Here is a 23,077-nt window from a genome sequence, read left to right on the forward strand (position 1 = left end):
GTAACTCTGTGCCCACATCACTGGCTTCTTAAAGCTCTGCATCCTACTAAGGATTGTATGTGTTTACTACAATCTACCTTTAGACTCCTGTCAGTCTCCTGCAGGGCTCCACGTTTTCCTGTGTTAGGCTTTATAGTATCTGGAGGAGGTTTGGTGGTGTTGAGAGTTGTATCTTTGTATTTTTTATGGGCTTGATTCTGAAACGTTTAAATGCCACTTTAAAAAATACTTGGTCTTTCATTGGCAAGAAGTTTTCAGTCCTAAAATCTTGAGCCATTAGAAAGATGTTTTTAGTACTAAAATATCTAGGTCATTAGGCCAATAAAAAACAGTTGTCACATGAATGAATTTTCCATTAAGTCTGTGTTAATTGCTTTAGCACTGCAGATACTACAGTCTTAAAATTTCCATGTTTGGGGGTAACAAAGAACTTTGAATGATTCTATGCTGAAATTCTGGACCTTTGAAATGATAAAAATTGTTGTAAAGGCGTTCTTTAGGGTTAATGGTTGAAATTGATAAGCCATGTGTTTGGGACTTAGTCATTTTTCTATGAGATAATAATTTATATAAGATTAAGTTTTTATATATAGCATGCTAGGTCACAAAACCCATATTATCCTTGAAACTTAGTTCAGCCATAGCGAGTCCAAGAGCTTTCAATGAAAACTTTCATTCCCACTGAGGTTCTGAAGCACATCTTCGCGGGACCACAGGCACTGGTTAGTTCTGTATTGACAAACACAGGCGCTAATTGATGTCAGTCAGTCCCTTGAGTTTTGAATAGAGGGAAACCAAAGCCAGTTGACATTAAGTAAAGTAATAAAAGCGCATGTTAAAAACTTCAAGCAGTACAGAAGAGTAAATGACTTCTTCTTATTCCCATACCATTTCTTCTCCCTAAAAAACTATTAACAGCTTAAGTTTTCTTTTTTCCAAATGGGGCTAAGTTACACCTTGCTTTTCTGCTTATATTATTTAGAAGTCAGGTTTATTGAGGTGTATGTTACATACGGTAACATTTACCTTTCTTTAGGTGTACAGTTCTATGAATTTTGACAAATACATACACCATAATCAAGATACATAACATTTTAGTCCCTCCAGAAATTTCCTTCACTGCTTCGTTTTTGTTTTTTTTTTTTGCGGTACGCGGGCCTCTCACTGTTGTGGCCTCTCCCGTTGCGGAGCACAGGCTCCAGACGCGCAGGCTCAGCAGCCATGGCTCACGGGCCCAGCCGCTGCGCGGCATGTGGGATCTTCCCGGACCGGGGCACGAACCCGTGTCCCCTGCATCGGCAGGCGGACTCTCAACCACTGCGCCACCAGGGAAGCCCTCACTGCTTCATTTTTGAAACCACCACCATAATCAAGATATAAAACACTTCTGTCACTCCAGATTCAGTTTCAGCTTCAGTTTTAACAGCCATATAGTATTCAATTATATGGATTTATCTTAATTTTTCTAAATATCCCCTCACTGATTTATATTGAGGTTGTTTCCAGTTTTATAATTCAAACACGGTGTAATAAATACCTTTGTATATGAATCTTGGTGTGCTTTTACAGCTACAAACATAGGGTAAATTCCTAGCAGAGGGATTACAGAATTAAAGGTTGTGAGCATTTAACATTTTGATAGGGCCAAAAGCCTCCCTGCAAAGTCGTACTGATTTACTTTCCAACCAGTTATGCATAAGAGCGTCTGTAACTTACTTACACTGGGTGTCACCAAAATTAATTTTTGCTAATTTGATGGATAAGACATTACCTAGCTAAGTCACTTGCATTTTTTTTTCTCATTTTAAAAACATACCAAAAAGTTCACACACACACACAAAAATCTAACCCATGTTATTTATGGTTAAAACCACAGTATAACATTAGACGAAATGTGGATAGAAAAATTTTACCTTTTTTCTCACAATCCCAATATGTTTTTCATTTCTTGCTTATTCGTATCTACATTTTTGCAAATATATGTGTACATTTTTATAGTCATTCTCATAGCATATGCACAGGTTGTGCCTGTGTTGTTTGCTTGTAAAAGTTCCCTTTATTTCATGAGCATGTTTTTCTTTGTTCCCAGAATCTTCATTGTAGTAGTTGTATGTTTCTTTTGTTTTGGGACTGTGGCACAGTTCATTTAGTCATTCCACTTCTAAAATTTTTTATACTTTTAAACTTATGAACAAGGCTTCAAATACCATATTTTAAAAATAAGAGTTTTTAAAAATCCTTGAAAATTATTTTCTTAGGATAGATTTCTATCAGTCTGATTCTTCTGGATCTAAATGTATCATAGTGACATGAGAGGGTAGAATTTTATCATTTGAAATAGTTTTTGTCACTTCATTGGGAATTCAGTAACTTTTTTCCCTGGAGAAGGAAGCAGTTGCATATCAATTTGCTTCTATGCCAGCTTAATCTATTTATTCTTTTTCATGAAAAATTATGAAAATGACATATGCTGCTTGTAAAGATTTCATACAGGTAATCAATATGTTATCTAGTAAATAAAATTTTTTAATTGAATATTTTTCTCAATAGATCATTTCATGTGTTTCAATATTTTAAAATTACCAAATAATATACAGTGAACTCTCCTTACCCTTGTTCCCAGGGTACCAATTCCCCTTCTTGGTAGCAGTCAGTATTATCAGATTCTTTCATATTCTTTCAGACATATTCTATGCAGTTTTTTTTTTTTTTTGCGGTACGTGGGCCTCTCACTATTGTGGCCTGTCCCGCTGCGGAGCACAGGCTCCAGATGCGCAGGCTCAGCGGCCGTGGCTCACGGGCCCAGCCGCTCCACGGCATGTGGGATCTTCCCGGACCGGGGCACGAACCCACGTCCCCTGCATCGGCAGGCGGACTCTCAACCACTGCGCCACCAGGGAAGCCCTATTTTATGCATTTTTAAGCAAATGTATGTGTGTGTGCTCTGTGTATGTGTGTGTGCGTCTCTTTTTAAGCCTCAAATGTTAGCAACCTGCACATACTTTTTTGTACATATTTTCTTAGATTATTTTATTTGTATTTAATTTTTTTAAAGTAGATAATACATGTACATTTTTCAAAAGTAAAATAATGTAAAGGCTTGAATAGTCCCCCTTCTATTTCAGTACCCTGTCTGCAACGTACCGCCCTTTGGTGAGTCTTTATGCATAGAGAAGCAAATAGGAAGGTACATATTTTTGTTTTCCTTCTGTAACTCTCAAAGTAACCTCTTTCACACGTAATCAGGCAGTATAGAATAGGCATTAAGAGCAGTGGCTCGGGGGCCGGTTCCCTGCATTCAGGTGTCTGCTCTGCCACACATCATCTGTATAATCGTGGGCAACTTTTTTAACCTATCTGTGTTTTGTAATCATGTAAAATGATGACTCAGTATACATTCTTTGCTTAGAATAGTACCATACATAAGGAGTATATGTGTTTGCTAGTAGTATTATTTTTATTATTAGGGACAGTGACCAATAAAATAACATCCACGAATCAGTTCCAATCAGTTTGATGTATATTAGTGATATATATGGATATGGGTAAATTCATTTAACAGAAAGGGATGGATGGGATTTTTCACTTGTTTGAATTCTACTGAAATATTTTAGAAAACTTCCGAAAACAAAAGTGAAGCAGCTAAAATACATTTTGTTGTTCTTTTCTTATGGGTTGATAGTTTTCTTGTTTTTGCATATACTTCTTTAAACTAAACTCAACTTTCTTTATGTAATAAAAGTGTCCCAGAGAAGGTGAGGGTAGAGGTGGCAGCTAAGAATATGAACATTTTTGCATAGTGCATCACATTTTAAAAATACTTTCTCACGCACTTTGTACTCAAATTTGGTAAAAATACATACGTATCTATACATAATATTTAATTTCAGGTGATAGTGGCCCATAAAGTTTTAAAATTCCCTGGCTATATCTTTTAAGGATAAAATTGTTAATAACATTAAAAGTTCTTAAGGCAAGCAAGGGGCTGGGGGACTGAATTATATTTCTGTCCAACTTTTCCATCCTCAGTTCTTAATAAAAAATTAAGGCAACAACGAGACCTCTTTCCCCTTTCCCACCTTCAGATCCTAGTTACAAAATAATATATTTTTATTGTAGGAAATATAAAAACAGAAGACACAGAAATAAGAATCACCTTAAAAGTCCTATCCAGCTTAATATTATAACAGCTTGGTGTCTAGACTTCCTGCCTTTTTTCTCTATATAGATATGCACACACAGTCACTCGTTATTAATTTGTTTGCCTTCTACAGTGATGGCATCAGGAATGCTATACACACTGGTGTTTGTTTTTTTTAATAAACTTAGTATCATGAACATTTTAATCATGCCATTAAATTATCTATAGAATCATTTATAATAGGTGCATCATATTCCATTGAGCACATATGCCATGCTGAAATTTATTCTGTAGTATATTTCCTATTCAGGAGCATTTAAAAATAAACTATATCGGTCAACATCGTTATATGCCAATCTTTTTGGACACCCATTGTATCCTGATGATGAATTCTGAGACGTGGAGTTTACCGGGTTGCAGGATACGTACTTTTTCCGAACTTTTTAATACACGTTGCCAAGCTCCTCCAGAGAGTTGGTATCTCCCGAGCGCCAGCCCTGGGATGAGCTTTAGATAAGTCCTTGCCTACGTGAGATGCGAATTTCCCTTCTGCATGGTGCACATTCACTCTCCAGCGCCTCTAGAACCATCTCTTCCTTCTTCCCTACTTCCCTATTTTTCTATTCTTCTGTATCCTTCCTGCTTCCCACCTCATACTCCATAGAAGCTGGATTTGAGCCTGGTTAGAGAAGGAGCCGTTTCAAATGCTGTTTACCTTCCCCTTCACCTGCTTCTTAGTGCATTTGCTATATAAAATACTCTTGAGGCTCTTTTTGTACAGCAACAAGTTTTCAAAAATCATGCTCATTTTTTTCAGTTTTGTAAATTCTGGTTTTCACTTTCGTAATTTTTAGTAACGGTTAATCTGTTGCGTTTTTGAAGCAACCTCATGCTCTAGCACAGTGATTAAGAGAACTATCTCTATTCCTACAGACAGCGTTCAGATTCCAGCTCCTGTTATTGTCGACTAGCTTTTCTCAGGGTTTTGAGAGGATTTAAAGAGGTGCTCGATACACTGCCTATCATATAGTGAGCACTCGATAGACTAACTTTTATTGGCATCTCATCTGACATATGTGTGAATGAAGCAGGGATTATTTTTCCCATTCTGCGTTTCAGTAAATGGGATCAGAAAGATGGAATACTTTTCGTATTGTCACATCTAGAAAGTGGTGGTGTCTCAATCTGAATTTAGGACTTTTGATCTATAGGGACTACTTCAAAGCAGGAAAGCTAAAGTGAATGACAAGCATTGTTTCTAATAATTAGGACAATACATAGAAGAACATGAAAAGTTTGCACAGCTTTACAGGGGCTTCCAAAAATCTTGACCGGCCTACCAGCAAGTACGTGAGAAGGTGAGCTTAGTTCCAGGAGAAGAGGAATGGTCCCTGTGCGTTGTGGCATAGGGGGAGAGGTTGCTGTACCCAAAAGTCTTCCAGACACAAAGGCCAAAGAGAGTTTGTTTTAAAAGTTTAAGATGACTGAGTACTAGGATCAAAACATTTAATAGGTTTCTCTATTTTGGTTTAAATTAGAATGGAGTCCTGTTTGAAATATCTATGCTGATTAGGTTTTTATCTTAACTTGTTTCCGACAGGGCACGGTGCTGATGTGAAGTGTGTAGACTGGCATCCAACAAAAGGGTTAGTTGTTTCAGGAAGTAAAGATAGTCAACAGCCAATCAAGTTCTGGGATCCCAAGACTGGGCAGAGTCTTGCAACACTGTAAGTGATAGGAACCCCACCTTGGTCCCTAAACCAAGGGGAGCAAAGCTGCCTGTATTCTTTACCTTTTAGCTTTTTTTTCCTCTCATCTATTCCTGAAAAAGTAGTGTAGACAGCAGATGGACTTACACCTAGAGCCTCCTTATTTATTAAATATGATTTCTCTCTAAATTCCTAATAAAATAAGGCTTGATTTTTGTTCTGCCACATACATCTAAATTTAATTTGGGTGTCACAGGGGTGGGGAGGAGGTGGTTATTGCTACTCTTCTAGCTTTACTGTTTCCTCATCATAATACATTTTGTATGGAATTGATGTGTGTGCCATTTTTTTTTAAACTTTTGGCTGCACGGCATGTGGGATCATATTCCCCAACCAGGGATCGAACCCACGCCCTCTGCATTGGAAGCGCGGAGTCATAACCACTGTACCACCAGGGAAGTCCCGACATGTGTGCCATTTGTTAGACACAGCCCAGCTTTCTCCATCTCACTACATCTACTTATAGAGAAATTTTCCCTTCATATTTGAATCAGTTCTCAGTTTTTATCTGAGTATTTAGTTATGATGCAGCCACATCATAAAAAATTTTCTCTTTGAATTATCAGTAAACATTCACAGTTCTGTGAATATGTTGTTAACGTTTTTTTGACTAAGCAGCTGTATCCTGGTCCCTCTGATTGGGAATTGAGCCATACCCAGAGTGAGCTGGCTGGAGCAAGGCTGCCTTGTTGCACAGCTCCAGTGGCCTTGTGAATGGTGCTCCTTGGAGATGTGCATTGTGCAGGCCTCAGCGGTTGCAGAGTCTTTAGTTCAAATTAACCCTCAAACTATCTTGTGTCCTTTTTAAAATTGCTTTGACTTAATGAGAGAAGCTTCATTGAATTTTTAAAATTGAATGAGCTTTATCGAATATTAATTTATGTGTTCAAGTGCTTCCCCTGCTTCACAGATAAACTTTTCTATCCAGTTGAAGTTCTCCTATTTTAACTAGTTAGTGAAAGCTGTGCTTAGATAATGGACATTATTTCTTTCTGTCTTTGACCTATTTCTTTCACGTGTACTTTTAACCATGGTCCTATAATGTTACATGCTTTATTGCTTCTAGGCCAAAGTTCTTGCCATCTTGACTGCCATGTGCTTTTCAAGAAAAATGGCCATTATATTGATTTATACTTGTTTTGAATTCTGACAGATTATTTTCTTGGTACTTTGTTTGTAGTCATGCCCATAAAAACACAGTAATGGAAGTGAAATTAAATCTCAATGGTAACTGGCTACTCACAGCATCACGTGACCACCTCTGTAAACTTTTCGACATCCGAAACCTGAAAGAAGAGCTTCAAGTCTTCCGAGGTCATAAGAAAGAAGCTACAGGTCAGCGGCTATGATATGCTTCTCATTTTGACTATTGCTGTAGTGTTCTGAGATCCTAATAGTTTTGTCCCTCTCCGTGTTTTTGTTTACAGCTGTGGCCTGGCATCCTGTTCATGAAGGACTTTTTGCCAGTGGAGGGTCTGATGGCTCTTTGTTATTCTGGCATGTTGGGTATGTGGCACTTACTATGTAAAAAGTTGTAAATTTTATGAAGAGAGCACCTGAACATGAAAAAAATGATAGTGTTTTGTATTTTTTCTGAGTGTTCATATGTCCTGTATCTGTAAACCCAGTTTGGAACAGAAAACTTAGCATCTCTCTTTTTGGCTATGGAAGTCTTGAAGGGAGAGTAAGACCAACTTCCTTGTTTCTTGTGGTGAGGTCATTTCTGAAGCATTTCCCCTCTGAGGTACTCTGGATAAAAGACTGTATTCCTGATGACAAATCAGTACCTCTGAAACATGTGGAATTGACCAGATTTAAAGTAACTGACTTTGGTAGCTTTGTGTTGCACTAAAAGAAAATGTCTTTCTTGGTGGGGGAGGGGTTGGGTAACTTTTGTGAAAAAGACTACTTTCTGTGGTGCCATTACAGGGTAGAGAAAGAAGTGGGTGGGATGGAGATGGCCCATGAAGGAATGATTTGGAGTCTGGCTTGGCATCCTCTTGGACATATTCTCTGCTCAGGCTCAAATGACCATACTAGGTAAGCTTTATGTCAAAAATAACAAGGAATTACTGTATTTATGGAGCAGCAGGAGATAAATGTATATTTTATTCATATAGGAATGTATTAATTTGTTTTCTAACTTACTCTTAAGGACACGTTGGTAGTGGTTTATAAATATGTATATTACAAGGAGATTGGGTATTGAATATGACTTTCTTATTTGAATTTTGTTTTGCCTTCTAATTTAAAAAATGTCTTTCTACATTAAAAATGTTTAGAATAAGGCATTGTAAAACTTTGTTGTTTTTGCCAGAGGACTGCTAAGTACTGTTAAGTGCCCAGAAATACACTGAAACCATGCTCCTCTCCTCCCCCCTCCAAATACTTTTATTTTGACAGCAAATTTTGGACCCGAAACCGACCAGGTGATAAAATGCGAGATCGATACAATCTAAACCTGTTGCCTGGAATGTCTGAAGATGGAGTGGAATACGGTGAGGTTCTTGCATGTTTATCTGTCTTTGAAATCTGATATTCTGTTATAAAAGTGTTAGGTGTTGAGAAGATTTTGCAAAACGAATTTTAGTTTTATAGTTTATGGATTTATAAATCGCCAGCAATAATTTTCATTTTTATAAAGTGTTAATTTTATTGGCCTGATACATTTATAAAATCTCTATTGACACTGGCTGTATTCCTATGTATAGATGACCTTGAACCTAATAGCCTGGCAGTAATTCCAGGGATGGGAATACCAGAACAACTAAAATTAGCTATGGAACAAGAACAGATGGGTAAGAGAAGTTGTACCTATAACTTTTACTTTTTCTGTAATTTTACCTATTTCTTATAATCATGATATTAAATTATGTTGAAAATGCCAAAATGATGTATGTTGAGAAATGTTGATAAAAGTGATGTAAACTGCATGATATTTAGAATCTGTTCTTCCGAAAATGTGTTCATTGATGAAGTGACCACTTTCTTTTATTTCCTTGGCTAACTACTTCTCTTTATGGTTTCAGGGAAAGATGAATCAAACGAAATTGAAATGACAATTCCAGGTTTAGATTGGGGAATGGAGGAGGTGATGCAAAAGGATCAGAAAAAAGTACCTCAGAAGAAAGTTCCTTATGCAAAACCTATTCCTGCTCAGTTTCAGCAGGTGAGTAACTAGAAGTGCACCCCTGCCCACTTGGTGGGAGACTCCGCTTGGTAAGTCTAACTGAAGTGCAGAAGTAGGTTTCTCTTGGATTATCTCATCTGTTGAAGGTATTTCTGTACTACAGACATTTTTTGAGCATTCTTCACATATTTCAGGCATTATTAGACATAGTTCCCATGTGTTGCTTTGCAGTTAGTCCTGAGTTTGTCATGAATCTTCTCTAGGTCTTCTTTTATTCTCACCTCCTTGTTATCATTCCAAGCTATCAGAAGCAGGAAAAAAGAGACATGGAGCAGGGAGAGTATGTTGACCCTCTTCAACATATTTTGTCTGTCTTCCACTTTGTTCCCTCAACACAGAGTGCACGTGTCCTTTTGAAGAGGCAGGCAGGTGTTGCATCTTAATAACATGTGAGATCTTGCAGCTTTTATCAACAACAATTTCTACCTAGTGATGTGCTTGCCTGACTCCATTCCTGTGTCACTAAGAATTAGTATTAGAAATAAAGATAGTTTACCAGCTGAGCCGACTTGTATTCACCAGGTTGGAATGAGCCACTGACATTCTAGAATGGCTTTCTCATTCTGTCATTATGATTTACACACTTAGAGTATACTTTAATATTCTCTTCTTTCCCAAGGCTTGGATGCAAAATAAAGTCCCAATTCCTGCCCCAAACGAGGTATTGAATGACAGAAAAGAAGACATTAAATTGGAAGAGAAGAAAAAAACACAAGCAGAAATCGAACAAGAGATGGCCACATTACAGTATACTAACCCACAGCTTCTGGAGGTGTGTGACGCTCTTCTGGGGGATTCGAGATGATCTAAGAAAGTAGTGATTAACGTTTTGTTTATTGATATGCTCTTAAGGAGAAGGGAGTGGACTCTCAGATGGGTCTGATGAGCAATATCATTTCTTATTGCTGCATTAGGAAGCTAGTTTCTAAAAGAATCGTGTTTCTTAGACTTTTAAAACCAGATCAGTCAAGCAGCAAGTAGACCTAAGTTGAATATACGTTTTTTAATAGACAAGATAAACCAACATAGTTTTAATTTGGATTCATTTACTTATCCACGGCTAAAAAATTTTTTTCTGTCAGCTCTAGAACAGGTGGTTTGTTCTTATTTTCCCTACCTTTGGCAGCTACCAAGAATGATAAAACACTAGTAAATTGTTGGGCTTTCCCTGATCAAGATGGATATAAATAGTCCTGACTGCTGTTTCCCAGCACCTAAAAAGAAGCATTCTAGAGTCTGGAAGCCTGAGCACCTTCAGAACATCTGAATATCTCATGGACTCTAGAGGCCACTCAGTACCTTATGTTTGTTTTGAGGCTCCCCTGATGAAATAAGTGATAGCAATATTGTCATCTTTAAGGGCTCTGGCATTTTTATCAGCATGCTTTTTCTTCCTTTCTTTCCAGCAACTTAAAATTGAAAGACTTGCACAGAAACAGGCTGAGCAAATTCAGCCTCCTCCTTCATCTGGCACCCCTCTCCTGGGACCCCAGCCCTTTCCAGGACAAGGTCCAATGTCTCAGATTCCTCAAGGTTTTCAACAGCCTCATCCATCTCAGCAGATGCCAATGAACATGGCTCAAATGGGGCCTCCAGGTCCACAGGGACAGTTTAGGCCCCCTGGACCCCAGGGACAAATGGGACCACAGGGTCCTCCACTGCATCAGGGAGGTGGGGGGCCACAAGGATTCATGGGACCACAAGGGCCCCAGGGCCCACCCCAGGGGTTGCCGAGGCCTCAGGACATGCATGGGCCCCAAGGAATGCAAAGGCATCCTGGACCTCATGGCCCTTTGGGACCTCAAGGACCACCTGGACCACAGGGCACTTCTGGTCCTCAAGGTCATATGGGTCCTCAGGGCCCACCTGGCCCACAAGGTCACATAGGCCCCCAAGGCCCACCTGGTCCCCAGGGTCACTTGGGCCCTCAGGGACCTGGTACTCAAGGTATGCAGGGACCACCTGGTCCCAGAGGAATGCAAGGACCTCCCCATCCTCATGGGATGCAAGGTGGGCCAGGGTCTCAAGGGATCCAAGGTCCTGTGTCTCAGGGACCTCTGATGGGATTGAATCCAAGAGGAATGCAGGGTCCTCCAGGCCCCCGAGAGAACCAGGGTCCTGCTCCCCAAGGGATGATGCTGGGCCACCCGCCTCAAGAGATGAGAGGACCTCATCCTCCAAGTGGACTGCTGGGACATGGCCCTCAGGAGATGCGAGGTCCTCAGGAGATGCGAGGCATGCAGGGGCCTCCACCCCAAGGATCAATGATGGGCCCTCCCCAGGAATTGCGAGGGCCTCCAGGCTCACAAGGTCAGCAGGGGCCGCCCCAGGGCTCTTTGGGACCTCCACCCCAGGGTGGCATGCAAGGGCCCCCTGGACCTCAGGGACAGCAGAACCCGGCAAGAGGGCCACATCCATCTCAAGGGCCAATACCATTCCAGCAGCAGAAAACAGCTCTGCTAGGTGATGGGCCCCGGGCCCCCTTCAACCAGGTATTATTTCTTTCCAACTTGTAGGCATTACACTTTGGGAAAATACACTCTGCACTGAGGTGGCACTTCCAAATGCTGAGAAAGGCAGTCACAGCTGGTATAGATGTCTCTCAAGTAGTGATGGTGGCTTGAGAATAGCATCATGGCTGAAGAAAGAAATAAGAGTAATTAAGTAGATACCAAATACATCGCAATATGAATCTTTACTTCTCAACCTATGTTTTTGAATAGAGGTTCTTCCAGAAATGATGCAGTCCCTGTTGAATACAGTTCATAACTGTCCCAGGGCTCCAAAAGAGCTGTGGCCCTGAGGAGGGTGAGGGGGGAGGATGGGTGGCTCTGATCCTGTCCTGCTCTATTTTCTGGGCTATTGCCTTTGTAGGCTGGTGTTTCATGGGCTTGCCGGACAGCTGAGCCACCCCCTATCTGCCTGCTGATCTGCCTGCCGGCTCTACTGTTAAGATAGTGTGGGGTGTTTAACTCATGAGTATACTGTAGACTGTGATCTCACTATTTTCATTTCAGTGAATGCTTTTAGAGATCTCTTGAGTCCAGAATTGTGCATTTTCAAATGGTGACCCTTTGGATGAAGTTCCGTTCAAGTTGTTTTTTTTAGCTCACATATAAAAGTGTTTACAGGAGGGAGTATTTCTGTAGAAATTTTCTTGGCCCTTTTTAGAGGATTCTGTTATTGTCAGCCAAGTTTTTCTACCCATTCTCTGAGCTGTGCTTGAGAGGTGGTATGATGAGAGTTCAGTTTGCCTGGGCTGAATTACAGAAGACTGCATGGGCGTGAGTGGATTGAACACTGTTTGGCTCTGTGGTGTTTACATTTTTCTGAATTTCATAGTCTGAAAGCGTTATTTGGGTATGAACAACTGGGTTTGTGTCCTTGAAGTCAGTCGTGGACCAAAAGGAAGTGAGTGACTGAGTGAGCTGGTGTTGCAAGGCACTCAGTTCCTGTGGAAGAGGGCCTGCTGTGGATGCTGTGTGTAGAACACACAACACCTCAGAGAGTCTGTAATGGGAAGGTGACCATTGGATTCAACTGAATTAAAATAACTAGATTATATGTTCCTCTTCAGCACATCTTCCAGAACTTAAAAATGTCATACCAATGAAGAATCTGATGGCATTTGAGTTTATTTCCAGAACTTATTGGGCACTTTCAGAGTTTAGGATGTTTAATAAATCTAGGTTTACCTTCCAGAACTGTCCTAAGACTTATAAGTAATATATGTTTTATTAATACAGAGTATATTTGTGTGTGTTTATAATATTTACCTACCTAACCTTATGTTAGTGAATGAACAGTTTTCATTTTGGAGGATAAAAACATAATGAACTTTAGCTATCACCTTGTGACTGAAATTATATAAACATGTCATATTCCAGAGGACAGGTCTGTTGGGGACAATTTAATAAGTTTTTATTGTATCATATAGTAAAAGATTTTACACATGAAAAGCAAAGTGGCTCTAAAAATTTAATTGACCTATAGAAATATTGGTGGCATGAGAATGGAGGATTAATATATTATAGGGCATTTCACATCTCAGAAGTCTGATAAAAAGCTTTGCTTGTATTTCTTTTTCTTTTTTTTTGCTTATATTTCTTACACTGATATCTGACTTTCTTCACTTTGACCAGGTCAGCTATTTATTTATTTATTTATTTATTTATTAATTATTTTTGGCTGTGTTGGGTCTTTGTTGCTGTGTGCAGGCTTTCTCTAGCTGCAGCGAGCGGGGGCTACTCCTTGTTGCGGTGTGCGGGCTTCTCATTGAGGTGGCTTCTCTTGTTGCGGAGCACGGGCTCCAGGAGCGTGGGCTTCAGTAGTTGTGGCACGTGGGCTCAGTAGTTGTGGCTCGCGGGCTCTAGAGCACAGGCTTAGCAGTTGTGGTGAGGGCTTAGCTGCTCCGCAGCATGTGGGATCCTTGCAGACCACGGCTCGAACCCGTGTCCCCTGCATTGGCAGGCGGATTCTTAACCACTGAGCCACCAGGGAAGTCCCCCAGGTCAGTTATTTAAACCAGTTGTTTTAACCAGTTGGTTAAATTTAATGGAATTGCCTTCAGGTGTTACAGTGATAGCATGAAAGATGTTGATAAGAGCTGCCCTTGAATAAAAGGGACAAGAAACAAAGGAATATGGAAATTACTGGTATTGAGTTAATGATGGCAATTTAACTGCAGTGCTATAAATGAGTCCTATCAACGCTGCTCTTTCTTGTAGCTAGTTTGGAATGTGAAAGCACTTTTGCTATTGATGGTTTTGAAACTCTGCTATTCTCATGGTAGGTCCAGTCACTAAATGCATTTTTTATATGAAGGAATGACTAGATATATATTTGATTATTTGTTTGTCAAGAGACCAGATCCAAGGTCACTGGGCAGTGTGGGGAATCTGAATTTAGACATGGCTAGATAAAAATACAGAATATTAGGACTGGGGACAAGCTGGGGTTGCAGAGCAAGGAGGTTAAGAGGATCAGAGCAGTAGGTTTGCATCAGACAGAAGCTGCAAGAACCCACGAACCCATGTCCCGAACCCATGTCCCGGGTAACATAGCTGGGAATGCATAGTGGGTGCTGAGCACGGGGGAGTTAGACAGTAGAGGTTAGGGAGTGAAAGGAGAAAGCAGTGAGTGAACACCTTGCTCATCAGGAACCCCTTTCTTACTCTCCTGCTCCCCGCCTTTTAAACCTGGCCATAACCTCTTGAGAGGATGGATATTTTCTATAGCTGGAAAGGGGTCATGGATGCGAGAGCAGAGTTTACCTGTCCTGGCGGGTTTCCAAGCCTTTACTTTTGCTAGAAGTTCCGCCTGTGTGCAGAGTGTTGTTGTTTTATGTTATGATTTCTGACTTTCCACTGAGGTTCTTGCTTGGCATTACAAGTAAAGATTTAGCTTTAAATAAAACTTATCAGCAGGTTTAAAATACAAGTGTTTCCTTTTATTATGGTCAGAGAAGTATCTCCTTTCCCCCAATTTAATGACAATTTTGCTATGATGTCACTAGGTATATATTTACTCCTGGAAGCTTTGGGGTAACCTAGTGTTTTTATCTTGTCACATTATGATACAATTGCTGTTCATGAAGCACAAGCCTTTGATTTCACACCCCCGCTTTAAAAACATCTTTTCAGGAAGGACAGAACGCAGGCCCCCCACCCTTGATACCAGGCCTAGGGCAGCAGGGAGCACAAGGTCGCATCCCCCCTCTTAACCCTGGACAAGGACCTGGCCCTAACAAAGGTAAATATCTGCTTGGCTGAATAAGAGACTATATTCTATCTCCTTTGGGTAAATCTTAACAATAGTTTTACTGGTAAGTAATTGATAGAATGGTCATTTGAACCTCTAGGAAAAATAAGAGCGTAGTCAATTCAGGCAATAGCTTTGTCTTATGTTGTTTTCGTAGATTTGCTTTAGTTAGCCCAAATTCTGCCCAGAGGAAACAGCTGCTTACTACCAGAAGTGGGCGGTGAAACCCCTTGGACAACCACCAAGAACAGGGCCTGGGCCACAGGCCGGCCTTGCTCATCTCCTGGGAATGGGAGTGGTTCCTGTGCTAACTGAATGCAAGCGTATGTTTTTAGCATCCCAGAGAGCTGAACTGGCTCAGTTTAAATTTTTGATGGGATAAAGAATTCAGAGATTTTGACGGTGTTTTTTTTAATTTTTTTTTCTTGCGCTACGCGGGCCTCTCACTGCTGCGGCCTCTCCCGTTGCGGAGCACAGGCTCCGGACGCGCAGGCCCAGCGGCCATGGCTCACGGGCCCAGCCGCTCTGCGGCATGTGGGATCCTCCTGGACCGGGGCATGAACCCGTGTACCCCACATCGGCAGGCGGACTCTCAACCACTGCGCCACCAGGGAAGCCCTGACGGTGTTTTTAATATCACCCCCTCCTCCCCTCAAATTGTGTCATATACTGAATTCTTTAGCTGGTTCCATTGTTCTGTACCCTTTGAAAAGAAGAAAGCCATGTACCAGTGTGTTGTGCCTCAGGCTGTCGATGATATGAAAAGCACAGAGATGAGAATTGTCAGTGTTGAGATGTGAGGCTCTGTGGAAGTTGAGTCACCCCTAAAGGTTGGAAGGGGGCACACGCAGGAGCCGCAGTCCCTGCTTTGCGAGGTGTTCAGCTCTCACACGCGCAGGAAGAGCTGGAGCGGGACTGCGGTGAGTGGGCAGCTCCTGGGTGGAGAGTTAGAGGGTGGGACCGGGAGGGAGTGCGGGTGGATGGAGTTGTACGTTCAGTGTGCCTTTTCACGGGGGAATCGTGAGCATTGTGGAGACGTCACTACAAAGAACTAGACCCCTTTTAATTTTTAATTGGCTAAGCCCACAGCACCTTGTGGTACATGTTAGGTTTCTTGCCCCCATTTGATTAGATTAAGAAAAGTCCTTGTCAGCATTTTCAGCCCTAGGACTTTGGGAATTTAAAGCTTAGTCCTGAATTTACATGAGTCACTAGAGGTAGGAAAGGGCAAGGTAAAGGAATTAGGAAAATGTTTATTTTAGTTTCATCCTATGGAAGCCGTGGCCAACAGGGAAAAAGAGAAAGAAAGCATCAAGAACCAATTCTGGATTTGGGGACCCTAAGAAAAGAAGTCTGTTTCCCACAAGGTACAGCCATCAGCAAACCGAGAGCCTGCCTCTCTCCCTCTCCCCCACCTTGTGTCTGTCTCCACCTACTTCCCTCTCCTCCTTGCTCTTCCCCTTTTCTCTTCACCACCCCCACCCCCACCACACCCCCGTCTCTCTCTTCCTCCTTTCTCCTCCCAGGGACCAAAGGGAGAAGGGAGAGCCGAGAAAGTGGCCCTGCCGGCCCCCACTGGATTAACCAGCGCCACCGCCCGTCACCAGGGGCCACATCCCTTCTGATTTGTAGTGGTGGGTTTCTTTCTTTGGAGGAGCCAGGGTACTTTTAAGCAGATAGAGGTAATGGGAGGATTATTATTCATAGGTAAGTTCGAATGGAATGTGTTCAGCTTCCTCAGGTCAAAGGTCTGCTGTGTCTGAGGTCACACGAAGTCCAAGCAACATGAAGGCAGAGAAGGAGCCATTAGCTGCAGGGTCACGCTGGGAAGTGAGGGGCTGTTTACCAGGAGGAAAGACGCCTGGGGTATTTGAACAAAAAGGCAACTTCGAAGGCGCTTTCCTCAGCATGGAGAGGACTGGTTTAATGGAAGGAAAGAAGGGAAGGTAGAGGGGACAGAGAAAGCTTGAAAGAAGAGAGAGTCCTTCTCATGGTGTATTTTTATACTAAGATTTCCAAGTATTTTAGTATTTGAATGGTGAGGAGGAATTGAAATGGCCAAGAGAAATGCGTAAAAATGAGAGAGGAAGGCTGTTAGAAGTGTAAGGATTATGGCCGACTGTGCCGTAAGGAAAGGAAGTTCGTCTTGATTGCCAGGGAGAAGCAGTAAAAGGCATGAGCTGGGCAAGTGGAGGAATTTCACTTTTAAAAGTTAGTTGTTTTAGAAGCAAGAGTGTCCCTTTGCCATCTACATTAAAAAATATATTTGATTTAAAGTGTATGTTGACAGAAAATAGGTGTACATTTACAATGGCTGCAATAATCATTCAGTAGCCAGGAAAACAAATCCCTTCAGACTAAACTCGGTGTAATTGGCCTCTTTCCATTTTTATTCAGTACTCTGAATATATTACATATATTAAAATATTTAAAAAAAAATCTTTAGTGGGTTTCCAAGCTCTTATCTGCGAAGAATGGTGATGATATTATAGACGAGGGATATCATTCATAGAAAGGGACAGAAAAAGTGTTTATATAAACCCTGAAACTGAAGTACAGCAAGGCTGTTTGGTCCCAAAGCAGTTATTAGAGAGGCCCATGCTTCCACGTACCTTACAGAGGATTTTGTTAAGAATCAAAGTATGAGTTAACAAATCAAGTTAAATGAACTAGGAGTTAAAGGAGAGACATCATGGCAGTGTAGGCCTGTGGCCCTGTGGTGAGCTTGCGGGCTTTTACAAACGCAGAGGTGAACTCCTTGTACTTGGCTCCCCGGCTTTCAGCATGAATTTTCCCTGTTGCCTTCTCCCTGGGTACGGGGAGTGGGCCCAACAAAAACACTGAAGGAATGGGGGCAGGAAGGGAAGCCCGTTCTTATGCCGGTGAGGCTCTCTTGTGTTTTCTAAATGAATCTTCATATCAGCTGAGTTGCTAATCTCATTTGAGATTAATAATTTGCCCTAGGTCGAGTTGCTTAGCTAATGAGTGATGAAATCTGCACCCCCAAAACCCTTGTTCTTTTCATCATATGATGCCTTAGGGACGTTTGGCTCCTAAGTATGCCGGGAACCAAAAAGGGAAAACATTCTTAATAAAAGCATGCATTCTGAAATTTTAAGATGCTGAAAATCAGACCTACGTTGGCAGGATTCCTGGAAGACAAGGTAAAAATCAGTTTTGTTTCCTTTAGGTGACTCACGTGGCCCTCCGAACCATCACATGGGCCCAATGTCAGAGAGACGGCACGAGCAGAGCAGCGGTCCCGAGCACGGTCCCGAGAGGGGTCCTTTCCGGGGCGGCCAGGACTGCAGGGGTCCCCCTGATAGGCGCGGCCCTCACCCTGACTTCCCCGATGACTTCAGCAGACCAGATGACTTCCACCCCGACAAGCGCTTTGGCCACCGGTTACGTGAATTTGAGGGGCGAGGAGGACCTTTACCGCAAGAAGAGAAGTGGAGGCGTGGGGGCCCTGGGCCTCCGTTTCCTCCTGATCACAGGGAGTTCAGTGAGGGGGATGGCCGGGGCGCGGCCCGGGGCCCTCCAGGGGCGTGGGAAGGCCGCAGACCTGGAGACGAGCGCTTCCCCCGGGATCCTGAGGACCCACGGTTTCGAGGGCGCAGAGAAGAAAGGTGGGATGGATACTTCATGGGTCCGTTTCTTCTTCCCTGGAGCTTTCCACCTGTTCTCTCCACAAAAGTCTCTTTCCTCTCTCACTTGGGGAGAGAGTACCCTCCCCCCTCTAGGTTTTGTGTTTAGACTTAAAAATATGTATATGCCTTTAACATTTATGTGGTTCTTTTTTGTCTCTACAATTTAGAAATCTTTTTCTTTTTGCTTATTACTTGGTCCTTTTAAACAGATAGGTGGGTCAGTGTACTGTAAAGTTTCTTGGATTTGAATAGAAATCTCCAGGTTCTCTTGGTTAGAATGATGAAATAGGAGACAGATATCTAGATTGAGAATAAAGGAATTACTGAGTAGATAGTTTCTGTGTAATTGCCTAAAGATCTTAACAAAATCCAGTCAAACTGAAAAATAATCTTGCTGTTAAATTAGGTTGAGGTCAGGCTTGAACACTCAACTTGCTTGGGGTAACGAAAGGAGTAGAAGTAGTAGGGAGAAAAAAACAAGAATTAGTGAAATCTCAAGTGAGACTCAGAGTAATCAGTGATATAATAATTGAGTATTTACCTTGCGCCAGATGTTACTTCACTTAACTGCTAGAGTGAGTTGTGAGATAGGTGCTACCGTCAGCATTTACAGATAAGGGATGACATGGAGAGTCAGTGCAGTTTCTTGACTTTGGAAGGTCCCATAGGTGGTAAGTGTAAGAGCAGCTTCAGGCCTGGGCCATCCGACTGCAGTGCCCAAGCTGTGCTGTCCAGCACTCCTGCCTTTCCTGCCTCAGTCCTCTCTCCTGTGTCTTCTTTTCCCATCATACTTCTCATGACTGTCGCTTGCAGGTAATTGAAGTAAGGGTTGGCGATCTCCGTTCTCATGGTGTGTGTTAGAAAAGAGTGGCTGATAAAACGGCCAGGGAGGGTGAACTAGAGGGGTTAAAGGAAGCAGCTCTCAGAGGGGAGTTTTTAATAAAAAGATTTAAGAGCTCTCTTAATGACATCCCAAGTGTTCACAAGTCTGCAGGAACCTCATTTCCAGTGGCTTTGGCATCAACATAACTTTCATTGAGTTCTTGACTCTCTGCATCCTGTGCAAAGTTTCAGATTTTACTGTGCTTCGGTTTGTCATATTTCATCTGTCAGTGACAGACCCACACCTAGACTCTTGTGCTGTGTCCAGCTTGTGCTCCTCTTCAGGTGTGCCAAACGTGTCCTGTTCACGTTGTGCTTGCTTTTTCCTCTGCCTGGAGCACAGTCTCCCAGATGCTTGTGGCTCACTCCACTTAGATCTCTCCTCCTGTTCCTTTATTTTACCCTGCTTTATAGTTCTGCATAGCACTTAGCACTGCTTGACATTAAGTGGTATACTTATTTCTGTATTACTTGTATCTCCCAGAAGCACGGTAGCTTCCTGAAGGCAGGTCCTCAGAAACTAGAGCAGTAGTGGTGACGCCCTGTAGGTTCTCAGTAACTGTTGAATAAATGAATCTGTTAAAGGGGGAGACGTATTTGACAGGGTTCAGTTCATTAGGAGGTGTGCTACTCAGCTTGGGCTGCCATAACAAATACCACGGACTGGGGGGCTTAAACAACAGAAATCAATTTTCTCACAGTACTGGAGGCTAGAAGTCCCAGATCAAGGTCTAGCAGGGTGGGTTTCTGGTGAGACTTCTTTTCCTGGCCTGCAGACAGCCACCATCTTCCTTTGTCCTTACATGATGGAAAGAGAGTGAGCAAGCTCTTGTTGGTATCTCTTCTTATCTAAGCCCATCATGGGGCCCTGTGCTGAGAACCTCATCTAACCTAAATAGCTCTCAAAGGCCCATTTCCAAAGTCACCTTGGGGGATGGGGCTTCAGCATATGAATTTGGTGGAGGGGACGCAAACATTTAGTCCATAACAGGAACTGTTTTCTAATTAGGGCACATTAGACTCCCCCTGTCCTTTTGTAGCTAGGACAGTCGTATAATGGCTGCCTGGACAAGAAAAGAGTCCTGCCACGTGTGGGGAGTCTCCCCTGAATCCCTCTCGGGGGAACAGCGCCCTCTGCTGATACTCTCCCTGCTCCACTTACCTCCCCGTGTCAGTTCCACCCTCACCTTAGGTGGTTATTTCAGCCAGCGTCTGGGTCATACCCCCTTTGCTTGCAGGAGCATGGCTCATTAAGTTACCGCAGGACAAGAAGGGTATTAAAAAGGTAGCTAGTAGCTGGAACGGTGGAGTGAAAAAAGGAAAGCTCTTTTTACAGTAAAACACCAAGTTATAAATGGAGGAGGAGTGATAGAATTAGAAAATCACTTCTTTTAACACCCAGTGTCATAGTTGATTCAGGCAAGGATCATCAGTGGGGATGCTAAAAGCCACTGAGTAAAAAGATTGTGGAGAATCACCCATGCTGCCAAAGTATCACCCTACAGATTACTTAATTGCAAAGGAGAAAATGTACCTTTGCAACAATGAAGTTTTGTTGCCATACCACTTTTGCATCGTAAACAACGAGACAGACTGGCATCACTGTGAAGGTATAAGACGTTTTGCCAGAAGTGTTTTACCTGAATCTAATCATGAGGAAGCAATCACATGAATTCAAATTGTGGAACGTTCTGTAAAACGAGCCATTTTGAAGGATGGATCCTTCAAAAATGTTGGGGCCTATCTCAGTAAAAATTAAAAAAAAAAAAAAAGTAAAGTAGAGATCATGAAAGATAAAATGCAGGAGGGGTGGGGTGGGGGGACTGTTCTAGATTAAGGTAGACCAAAGAGATGTGACCACTAAATAATAGTGTGTGATGATGACTGAAATCTATAAAGACAACTGTAAAGGATGTTTTGAGGACAATTGGAGAAATTCAAGTTGGACTGTATATTAAATAATATTACATGTTATTTAGAGTGATAGTAGTGTTATTATGTAGGAGAAAGTCCTTGTTCTTAAAGAAATTTACTGAAGGATTTAGGGGTGAAGCATCATGTCACAACTGGTTTTGAAATGGTTTAGAAAATGAATTTATAAATAGATGGATGGAGAAAAGACAAAGGCTCATGTGGCAGAATCTTAAGAACTGATTAATCGCAGTGAAGGATGTATGGGCATTTGTTGCTCTATACTTCCATCTTTACTGTAAGTTTGAAATTTTTCGAAATAAAATGTTGGAGTAAAATATAACTGAGTGGAAACTCAGGAAAAAGCAGAAGGCCTGGCCTGAGAGGAAGCCACGAGCAGGCAGTTCATGCAGATGGCCCAGCCCCTTTCCCCCTTCTGATCCTTTCTCCAGTTTCCATGGCCTCTCTTGGGTGTTCACACACCTTTCCTGCTGGCAGGCCCCTGTTGCTGCTTCCCCACAGGCTTCTGCTACAGCTCTGGCACCCCCTCATTAATGGTCCTGCTTCAGTAACACTCCTGGCTGACTTAGTTTCCCAGTTCCAGAATTTCTGAGAGGTGGTGAAATTGTCCACCAGCCCAGGCACCAGGTTGCCAGCTTGCCAGCGGGTGGGCTACCCATAAGCCAGAGGCCCTACCAGTACACCAGTCAGCTGTGGGCTGGGGCCACTGGTGAAGTTCATGGCCACCAGGCCTGCCCCTGAGTAGAGGTGGGCTGGGGCAGATGGCAGAGCAGATGCCCCAGAACAAGTCGGGTACAGTTAGCAGGCATGAATCTGTGCCCCCCTTTTTTCTGATTATATAAGTAATATTCATTATGAAAACATAAATGGTAATATGAAAAGTATTTGGGAGGCAATGGTAAAGAGCCTGGGCTGGGTGTCAAGACTGGCTGAGTTCAAATCCCAACACTTATTGTGTGTCCTTAAGTAAATGACTTAACCTCTCTGAGCCCCAGTGTACACATGGGTAGAATAGTAGTGTCAGTTTCTTTTCTTTTTTTTTTTCCTTTCTATTTTTTGGTGTGCTGCATGGCATGCAGGATCTTAGTTCCCTGATCAGGGATCGAACCCGTGCCCCCTGCCATGGAAGCACGGAGTCTTAACCACTGGACTGCCAGGGAAGTAATAGTGTCCGTTTCATAAGGTGGTTGTGAGGATAAAATGAAATGAAATAGTACATGTAAAGCACTTGGCATGATATAAGCACCTAAAAAATGCTCACTGCTATTATTCCTAAAAGCCTAAAACAAAAGTAAAATAACCCTACATTCTGGTACTTTTCCCTCCTGCCTGTTTTTATGTGCCATATTGGGATTGTAAAATGGGTACTTTAAAAAATACATACTTTTATTTTGTTTTCCTCCCATTTAACATTGTATCATATTTTCTCACATCATTATGCTTCTTTGAAACATGAACTGAGGACTACAAGGTATTCCATTAGGTGGATATTCTGTTGTTTTTCCCTAACAGCTTCAGACGAGGAGCCCCCCCGAGACATGAGGGCCGTGCTCCCCCCAGAGGAAGGGATGGTTTTCCTGGTCCCGAAGACTTTGGACCAGAGGAGAATTTTGATGCTTCTGATGAAACAGCCCGAGGAAGAGATCTCAGAGGTCGAGGTCGGGGTACCCCACGAGGTGAGCTGAGAACCCCGGGTGTGGGAAGGACAGGGGTGGAGAGGTAGGTTGTTGTGGACACCCCTGAAATAGTCTGT

The 23,077-nt window shown here is 42.3% G+C and overlaps 1 protein-coding gene across 11 annotated transcripts in view; it reads left to right on the forward strand.

Annotated features, from left to right (window-relative positions):
- Positions 1-23,077, forward strand: part of WDR33 (WD repeat domain 33) — a 103,779-nt gene that overhangs the window by 76,770 nt on the left and 3,932 nt on the right. For 5 of the 11 annotated variants that reach the window (XM_033400160.1, XM_033400161.1, XM_033400162.1 and 2 more), the window contains exons 8-21: positions 5,742-5,868; positions 7,091-7,245; positions 7,338-7,416; positions 7,840-7,950; positions 8,314-8,408; positions 8,622-8,708; positions 8,940-9,079; positions 9,720-9,872; positions 10,507-11,592; positions 14,743-14,851; positions 16,123-16,227; positions 16,387-16,494; positions 18,051-18,489; positions 22,837-23,000. In XM_033400160.1, the coding sequence (XP_033256051.1) occupies positions 5,742-5,868; positions 7,091-7,245; positions 7,338-7,416; positions 7,840-7,950; positions 8,314-8,408; positions 8,622-8,708; positions 8,940-9,079; positions 9,720-9,872; positions 10,507-11,592; positions 14,743-14,851; positions 16,123-16,227; positions 16,387-16,494; positions 18,051-18,489; positions 22,837-23,000 (2,958 nt within the window). Of the gene's footprint in view, positions 1-5,741; positions 5,869-7,090; positions 7,246-7,337; positions 7,417-7,839; positions 7,951-8,313; positions 8,409-8,621; positions 8,709-8,939; positions 9,080-9,719; positions 9,873-10,506; positions 11,593-14,742; positions 14,852-16,122; positions 16,232-16,386; positions 16,495-18,050; positions 18,490-22,836; positions 23,001-23,077 lie in introns of those variants that run through there. The other 6 variants (XM_033400163.2, XM_012535611.2, XM_004276867.4 and 3 more) reach the window with 6 other exon arrangements.

This window comes from Orcinus orca, chromosome 7, assembly GCF_937001465.1.
Source record: "Orcinus orca chromosome 7, mOrcOrc1.1, whole genome shotgun sequence".
Lineage (NCBI taxonomy): Eukaryota > Metazoa > Chordata > Mammalia > Artiodactyla > Delphinidae > Orcinus > Orcinus orca.